General features: G+C 44.3%; 1 protein-coding gene across 1 annotated transcript in view; it reads left to right on the forward strand.

Annotated features, from left to right (window-relative positions):
* snrkb (SNF related kinase b) overlaps positions 1–8487 on the forward strand; it is an 18798-nt gene extending 10311 nt beyond the window's left edge. The window contains exons 4-5 of the mRNA XM_019876948.1: positions 2320–2461; positions 6298–8487. Coding sequence (XP_019732507.1) covers positions 2320–2461; positions 6298–7309 — 1154 coding nt within the window. The 3' untranslated portion in view covers positions 7310–8487. The remainder of the gene's footprint in view (positions 1–2319; positions 2462–6297) is intronic.
* Positions 8488–9783: the final 1296 nt, after the last annotated feature.

Consider the following 9783-nt stretch of genomic DNA (forward strand, 5'->3'; position numbering starts at 1 on the left):
TATAATTAATAATAATTTTCAATTATGAATGGCCACCATTACCATATTTCCACATATTGTATTCCTTTCAGCGTCGCTCCATCTAGTGGATGCATAGCGCAACCGCAGCCACTATTGTAGCTTCCTTTCTATGCGCCTTATAATGCAGTGTGCCCTATATATGAAAACAGTTTTAAAATAGGCCATTCATTGAAGGTGCGTTTTATAATCCGAAGTGCCTTATAGTGCGGAAAATACGGTAATTAGATATCCTATCCTAAAACCATGGCAGAAATACTGTGAAAGTGTTGCATTATGCGGCAAACATAAGATTTGTTTCAAGATTAATTATGAAGCCAACGGGCACTGAAGCCCAGTCCATGGTGAGTGTGGATAGCTATCAGTAATATTGAAAATAAGCATCTTATCAGTTTATTGCTAGTCTGAATGGTCAGTGGGCCACTAATGGCGTCGACAATGTGTACTTTGTCCGTGTGATATTTGCTTCTGAGCTTGGTACAGTGCTCGGTGGCTTCTCTTGCGTAAGTGTTCTCTCAACAGAGACGACGAGCGTGACTGTGTACATTGTGCGCCGACAACTGGGCATGCTTGTTTGGACTGTCCTAACAGACAATGTGCTGTGTGTGCTGGTGTCTAGAGCTGACTGAACCATGGTGTTTTCTATTTTTATATCAATACATTAAAATCAAATGAACGTGTCGATAAAACAAATAAAATACAGCCACATGGTATTTATTAGGGATGTACCATCCCACTTTTTTTTCAGACCGATACCCGTACGAGTATCACTGAAACAAGCTCCCGACTCCGGGTACTTTTGATTTATAAAGTTTCATCGAACACAATGACAAAAAAATTGTAAACAAGGACCTAAGACCATACAATGATTGGTTAATGTGTCAAACTGCTTCTGTCAGTGGAAAAAAAAGTAGTGTCCAAAAAATATGGTCTTCATCCCACGCATTTTGACTCTATCACTGAGAAATTGGCTGAAGTGTGGAGCAGAGGTTTTTCACCAACAAATAAAATATTCAAGAATAATTATTGTCAGTGTGAGTGGCTGTTTGTCCCTGTGTGCCTCGCGAGTGGCTGGCAACCAGTTCAGAGTGTGCCCCGCCTACTGCCCAATGACAGCTGGGATAGGCTCCGGCATCTACTGCAGAGGAAGACTTATTCAATGTCAGATCCCCCGCCGAAGTATCGGTAGCCTCCATGAGTAACCAATACCGTAAAATTAAGTTTGGTATATCTGGTATCGATTCTACTGCGCGATGTGCTCATCAGCCATCGTGCATTGGCTAGCGCCTGAAATAATTCTGCGACCTACAGAGTGTGATGGACATGACCCAGTTGTATGTATTCCTGTTCTTTCATGTGCACTTGCGTGCATCATGTTGTTGTTCCTGTGCATGTTCTTTGCTGTCTCATTGTGTCGACTCAAAGATACAGAGTATTGTGATAGTCTGCCACATGGAGTGCCGTCATTTGCTTCGCTTTTGCATATTTGAAGATGCTGAAATGAAACATTTTTTTATTCCTTTCTATCTGCCCCCGGTTACAGAAGAATTCACTGTTACTTTTCTGATCTGTACCATCAAATCTAACCAGGATTTTATAAGCCTCTCATAATCTGAGCCTCTGCATAGGAAAGGACACGCTTGACTACTTCCTGGATTTTACGGTTCAACTAAAATAACCTTGAAAGGGCAATGTCATGACAACTCACATTATGTCACTGCCTTTTAAAGAAATTCAGCTTCCTTTTCTTTTTCTTTCGATCACATGCATATCAGGCTTGGCATGTGCAATGACTTCTTATTTACAGAAGGAAGGACAGAAACAAAGAGCAAAAGAAAGATCATTCTCAAAATAGCTCAACATCAGAACAGCCACGCTTGACTGTGTGCGTGCGTCCCATCGTTCTTTTGTGTGTGTGTGTGTGTGTGTGTGTGTGTGTGTGTGTGTGTGTGTGTGTGTGTGTGTGTGTGTGTGTGTACGCGACAAGGAGGTGGAAGGGAAGGAAAGGGAGGGAGGCCATAGGAAATACATCCCCTCTCCGCGCCAGCAGTCATGTTTGTCTGTGGCTTCATGTCATACGCCGAATCCCAAAAAGCCGAAACACGGATGTCCCATTTACCTTCCTCATTTTTCAGTGTACATTCATAGTAGTGAACTCATTATTTCTTTACTTGGCTTTGAAAATGCTTTTCAGTTTTTGGTTAAAATGATGTCTACCTTGTGCGACATAAATAAAGCTGCCTTGCTTTGCCTTGTACCTGACAGCATGTCTATTGATTCTGTTGTGTGTGTGTGTTGCAGATATCTGGTCCCTCGGGGTGATCTTGTACATGTTAGTGTGCGGGGTCCCTCCCTTTCAGGAGGCCAATGACAGTGAGACTCTGGTCATGATTCTGGATTGTCGTTACTCCATCCCCGACCACGTCTCAGGCCACTGCAGAGAGTAAGTCCGCATACCCCACACATCACTCAACTGTCGTAGTTCGCCGCCGCCAAAACAAAATGTGCCTATGCGATGCGACGTCCATTTTATCCTCATCTTTGCACCACATATTAAATGCCTTGCGCAACTGACGGCTTCCGAGATTTTACCGAATACATGTGAGTCACCCTGTGTTAAATAGCTAGTGACCGTAAAAGCATCTCATTAGTTTCAGCGAATAATTTTGTGCTCTGGTTGGACTGTACACAGACATGCTTCATTAAACACTCAGTGGGCACTTGCCTTGAATAGGCAGCAAGACAAGTGTTAGTTTTTCAAAGGCAACTTACAGTTAGCACAGTCATTACAAGTTGTAGGTCGTGCAGCACATATTACATTTGACCTGCAACGTAGTGTTGGAAAAGAGTTGAACCAAGCACATCTAATCACTGTGCTTCACAAATGTATTTGTTGATAACCTCTGAAAGTAAGGTAAATTAACATTTTTTTTTGTTTTGTTTTCCCAATCATCTTTTTCCTGTCGTAGTCATTAGACCTGTAAGTAGAATTAATTGCATTTGTGATCAGAAACAATTGCATTCATTTCAGATTTTAAAATCATGAGAAAGACAAAAGAATCTAAATGAAATTACCGGTAATCAGTTACTTGGTATACCAATATTACGGAATGGACCTTATGTCCTCTTTTGGACATGGACATTCTTCTCCAGGAAGTCTGCTTCAAGGTTTTGAAACCTAAAAGATATGTGTTCAACAGAGTGATGGCTGGGAGAAAATATACGGTGCTAAATTGGGTCTAAAACTGATCATTTGTGGTGTTTTAAAAAATGTCCGGGGTGAAAATGTCACATAGTGTACATTGTTGTCATTGCACACCACTGATGTGTGTTTCTTTTCATTTTGTTTTCCAGTTGAGTAAGCATAAATGTTTCCCACCCAATGACTGCATGTTTGACCACAAACACTGCGGGTTAGAGCTGATCCGACACAATCGGCGCTCACATGGTCACATAATGGGGCGTCTGAGTAGAACAGAACAACCTTGGGGATATTCGTTACAGACCTCATGAGCTTGTGTCGGGCCCCCGAGAAATGTGGATGACATTCATCTGAATCCATGGCACATGAACAGAATGTTCTTCCGGATTGACTTTTTTTTTAATCAGAATTTCGAGCCCCCTTTGAACAGATATTTCACCTCAAAATAGTTCAGACCCACTATAACAGTTACACGCTCTTTTTTTTTAGCAGTCCTCTGAGCCTTAATCTGACACTCATTATTGTTTCTCCGGGGAAACAAGTTGCAGCGCGCCGATATCATTTCATTAACAGGCTTATGAACTGACTGAAAATATTTACTTAGCATCTTGGACAGAAATTATTAAATGTCCGCAAAGTGCCAGTTTACCCCTAAGGGCACACGTAACCCTGGTTGGGAAACACGGGGCTAGGGAACAGAACCGGTTTTCATGGAAACCACAATTTTCAGTGAAATGGAAGGGGTGATGTTTGGCAGAAGAAAAAAATTCAGATAACAGATTAATCATCTGAATTTTTTAAATTCAAAATTCTACATAATTTTTCAATTCCTTTAATATTCACAGCAACACAGAACCAAATTACAGGCAGAACATTTGACTATTTTACAGCGTGCTTTTGTATTTATGTAACTTTACACAAAAGAGAACTTTTCAAGACCAAAATCATGCAAAAAGCATGAACAGAGGAATTTATCATATGATTTCGGCGAGACACCCGTGCATGCATTTTCTTTCTGGCAGAACTTTTTTTTTATGCACGATGTCCTTTACATTCACCCTTTCATGCACCCTGTAACTGTCATGGATGCATGATGGTGAGGTGGAGGACCCCCAAAGAGCCGGGAGGCAGGAGGAGTAGGGTGGAACTGACCAAGATATACTGTATTTCACAAAAATACAGACAGGAGGACACTGGAAAAAACGAACTGAAGTACTCGAACAAAGTCCTGAAAACCACAAGGAAACAAAGTAACAAGAACCGATGACAGAAACAAAACATGGCAGGAGCACACAGACACTCACAATGATCCAACCAAGACTGACAGAACCCAGGCAACTAAATACAAGCAAAGTGACGAGAAAACGAGAAACACCCGGACAAGACACAAAGGGTTGAGGGAGCCGATTGGTTAAACACAAGGGACACTGATGACGACAATAGGTGGCGACAAAAAGGGCACACGAGGAAACAAAACCAAATGTAACCTAAACAAAAGCATTAACAGTAACCTGATAACATGATAAGCTGTCCACTGTAAAAGGGTTCAAATAAAAATTGTAGACGCATATTTCAGATGTCAAAACATTTCATGGGCGGCGCGGTGCTCCAGTGGTTAGCGCGTCGACCTCACAGTGCAGAGGTACCGGGTTCAATTCCATCTCCGGCCTTCTTGTGTGGAGTTTGCATTTTCTCCCCGGGCCTGCGTGGGTTTTCTCCGGGTACTGCGGTTTCCTCCCACATTCCTAAAACATGCATGACAGGCTGATTGAACACTCTAAATTGTCCCTAGGTGTGGGTGGTTGTTCGTCTGTGCGTGCCCTGCGATTGGCTGGCAACAGGTTCAGGGTGTCCCCCGTCTACTGCCTGAAGACAGCTGGGATAGGCTCCAGCACCCCCCGCCACCCTTGTGCGGATAAGCGGATCAGAAAATGGATGGATGAATGAATGAAAACATTTCATCTTTGACGGAGTTGCTTTTTGCATATATGATGTGCAAAGACAGAGCAACTCAAACTGAAACGGGAGCCCCTTTTTTCCTCATCCATGAGTCAATGTTTCCCCAAAAGAAATGTGTGCATCGACAGCGGTGCCCACACTTATTTCGCATGCGAGCGACTCATAAAATGACCCCCTTCTAAATGATCTCACTTATTTATTTCATCATGTATTTATTTTAAAATATACTTTGAATTCCTTCCATGCACAATAGGTGTATCTTGCATCGCTGCATGAACCAGCCATCTTTGCACAACACAACTAGAGTACATTTCCTCTCCTTAACTTGACTCGGATGACTTGTGCTGAATGGAATCGGCCAGGGGAGGGAGTCCGGATTGGAGCTGCTGATAGTGAGCCACAAGCACACTTCCCAATGAACATCGGTCATGTTGGAATGCAACTTGGACTTATTCGTGTTTTTATCAATGGCCCAAAATTGCTGCTCCAGCTTTCCCTCCTTCGGCCGCCCAGCATGCGCCCAAGGCAGATCGACCGTCATGACGCACTGGTCAGCCGGTTATCTCAGTCCCCGCCACCACCACATCAACCAGCAGCCGCGACACACCATTGGCGGGCCCTCCGCCTTGCGCCAGTGTTTGGGTTGTCATTCTCCAGTGCGAAACTGAGCATGTTCCCAAGCACTTTACCCGCTTCCTCCTGAACCAAGATGCCCCGCTACGGAGCCCACTGCAGAAAAAAAATAAAGAAATAAAAATCCTCCTCTTACTCTGTCTGGAAATACTTTGCTTACTTGCTCCTGGAAACTGCAAATGTAACCGTGTTGTAGTATATGTGAATCTTTAGCCTTTTGGATTGTAGGGATTCAGAGCCAGCGGCACAGTGGGCGACTGGTTAGCATGTCGGCCTCACAGTGCAGAAGTGCGGGGTTCGATTCCGGCTCTGGCCTTCCTGTGTGGAGTTTGCATGTTCTCCCCGCAAATTCTGAATATATCGCCGTACGATTGACAAAACTCTGGTCAAATAATGGGACAGGCCACCGCAAAAATGCATTTTAAGTGAATGACAGACAACAACTTTTTTTTCGCTGTATTATCTGATTGTGTTTTCTTTGACAGTCTGATCTCCAGGATGCTCCAGAAGGATCCATCAGTCCGAGCGTCACTGCAGGAGATTGAGGCTCACTGCTGGTTACAGGGGCTGGACAATGTGCTGCTCAGCCCAGAGGCGCCTCCCCATTGGCTCTCGGGGGCCCTCTCCTCTACCTCGCCGCTCTCCCGAATGGTCGAATCTGGCGACTTGCTCGCCGCCAAGCCGCAGTCCTTACCGGCGCCGCGGCAGGTCAACCTCAGCTACTCGCTTCACCCGCCGCCGGCCGAGGAACCTCGCGTCGCCAAGAACCTCCCAGCTCTCCTGCAGATTTGTGAGGAAGAGGAAGAGGAGGAGGACGAGGTAGAGGAGAGCAACCTGGCCAAAGAGTGTGAAGGTTTGTTGTCGTTGTCTGTGACTGAGCCACAGAAGAAGGTTGAGGTCGTGCTGGACGGTGCGGACGATCAAGAGGAAAGGGCGGAAGAGCAAATGGGGGAGAAATTCGAAGAGGAGGAGGCTGGAGTGGACACGGAAAGAGAGCGCACGCAAAGCGCCAGCGTGATTTCATACCAACCGGTCGCTCACCTAAACAATCTCGTGAGTCACGCGCCGGAGCGCCCCGCCTCGTGTGAGGCTAAGGCGGCTTTGAGGGTGCCGTGCTGCCAGGGGTGGAGTGAGAAAGCCCCCCACCAAGAGACGGAACCAAACAACAACTTCAACAAAGCCGCCGCCTCCGCAACGCCGAAAAACCAAAAGACACACCGCGGAGAGAAGAAGGAGCAGTGGACGGACACGGGCGCCAGGGATGACTTTGTAACGGACAGATCCCAATCGCGCAATACGACCGGGCCCTGGGACGAAGCCGCCAATACCGCCGCCGCCGCCAGGGTGGAGCCGGCGGGGAAACGCCACAGCCTCAAGCTTCGCGAGCGCCTCTTCCAGTTGCCCCTGTGTGAGAAAGCGCTGGCCTTCAACATCCCCACAAACAACAAAGCCAAGATCCTCCCACTGGCTCAGTACAACTGTTGCCATGTGCTTTAAATGACACGCACGCACGCATACTCCAAGCTGACCACAGGAGAGTTTCGAGTGCACACTTGAGCAGGAATCACAAAGTTAAAAGCTCCAGTTTGTCGACGGCACAGTGGTTTGAGTGGAGCCACTTTGCGACTTGGTGAGCGTAGCAAGCACACTGTACCCACGCGGAAGGAGAGAAAATTGTCCTCGTGAGCTGCCTACAACGAAGGCTTCACAGAAAAACAAAACAAAACGCAAAAACTAAGCACTTGTTTCTTCTTCCCTTTGCACAACCCGCTTCTCTGGTTACAAACCTCTTAATATAAGCTGAGAGACTGTTACAATGTTATGATATACGCCACATGCTATAATATGCCTCAGACTGAGATGATTGTATCATTCTCCGTCCTCTTAATGTTCCGTCCGTTGATCACTCGCCCTACTAGTTTTTTTTTTTGTTGTCACATCGAGGATGCGATCGACACTTCGAAGTGTTGCGAGGTTTGCCAACCATCGTCATGGGAACCATGTGACTTGCTGTGCATGCTCTTAAGCGTTATTTATCACCGTATACCTCCATACCGTGTCTTGGCTTTAGCAAGACACCGCTGTCTTGTCTTGTTACCTTGATTGCACACAGTACAGCACCCGGTAGCTTCCTACTACTGTACATCTTGGAATATGAATCACGTGTTACATATTGGTAGAGGAGTCACTCCGTGTATATTTGGTGTATTTTCACATCCACTCATGTCTTATTCGAGGCAAAGATGATAATTGTAGATACATTTTGTACAGTGATAAGAGCCAAAGCTGTAGAATAAGCTACTGTACAGTAACACATATACTTTCCCTGTAGCCTGCAGAGCAGCTTATTTGTGTTCATTTCTACTGTTTCATGCCGAAATTGGGTATGCAACCGGGCATACATTCCTCGCTTATCGAGAAAGCGTGAAATTTGATTGTCGCTTGTATTTCGGCAGCACTGTAAGCGTAAAATTTGTACCAAGAACAGATTCAATAGAGAAGTGATTATTCCTGTACAGTTGCAGCCTGCCTGCCCCTCCCTGGTGTGTTTTGTTCTTCTGCTTTGAATTAGAGGACCTCGTCTCTCTGGAGCCTTGTACTTATTTTTTTCTGGATTTATTTATTAAAATGACATCAATGTAACCAATGTGCTCCATGATGTTTGTCAGGAAGAAGAAAAAAAACACTTTCTTCATTTGTGTCTTTATTGCGATACAGCCTGTGGTGGTCACACATCAGGTCAAGCTAACACATGCAGAACACTTAGTTGATGCCGACTGGTGGCTGGATGTGGAATATCTACTTTTTCATTGTAAACAGATTGGGGCTCCACAAGCGGTGTTTTGGAAGAATAAAACCTCCTAATGTGTGAGTGGCCACATTGACGTCGTCGTCGTGTATGTGTGATGTTCCGTCTGCCTGCACTGAAGAGTGAATAGCACAATGTGCACAGAAGACAAATGAGTGGTAATACTGACCAGTTAAGCAGTCATTAGAGGCACAATCCAGAACATAAAAGCATTGGACAACCCACCCCCACCCCCCACCCCCCAAAAAAACGCATATAATAGCAGAGCACAAGTGGTCTTTTGTTTTTTCCTTATTATTTTTCTCAAGGCTTAATATTCAAATCCAGCATTAAAAAAAAAAGATGTTAGCATTTTAGCAGCCACATTTTTTATGGGAGCTCAGTACCAAAACACAGTCTAGTATTGTTACGACCAAAGCAAATAAGAAGTAGTTGTAGTACTTTCCTAAACAACTATAATTATGATCAAGAGAGCAGTTTCAAGTCAACTACAGTACTTACTGTTCACTCAGATATTTATTTTCCTATTGTCACTCGCTTTAGCTTATCTACAGAATCAAGAATACAGTGTCAGCATGATAAATATTTTTGCCTCTTCCTGAACTTGCACTCCCTTTTAACCACCTCACTCAAACCCTTGTACTGTCAATCTCCTTTTAAAGGCAACAAACAATATATACATTCGGTTTGCGTGTATTCTTACAATAGGACAAATACTGGACATTCTAAATGCTGTTTGAATTGCACTGTCAATGTCCATGTGATTGGAGAGTGCAGCTCAGAGCGTGTACTGTATGTACATTGTCGAAGCACCATGTGTCTTTCTAGCAAGAAGCTTGCTGGAATTAAAGCTGACATTTGGAACTTGGGAGACAAAATTACTGCTGTTCAGATGACCAAACAACGCAAGGTGCAAAATTACCAGGCACAGAAAATTGAGTTTTTGTGAGTGGTTTCTGCAAGATGTTCGACACCAGTGTTATGCTTGTATTTGTAATTGTCTGAAAGGCACACATTTTCATGGAAGACAACTTTTGGATTGTTGCAATATTTATCATTTAAAACATGTTATATGGTATGCCAATGTTAATGTTGTGGGGACACAACATATTTGACACAAATATACAATCCATCTTTGTTTTTTAAATATATATATATATAT

The sequence above is a fragment of the Hippocampus comes genome, unplaced genomic scaffold (assembly GCF_001891065.2).
Source record: "Hippocampus comes isolate QL1 unplaced genomic scaffold, H_comes_QL1_v1.1 scaffold110, whole genome shotgun sequence".
Classification (NCBI taxonomy): domain Eukaryota; kingdom Metazoa; phylum Chordata; class Actinopteri; order Syngnathiformes; family Syngnathidae; genus Hippocampus; species Hippocampus comes.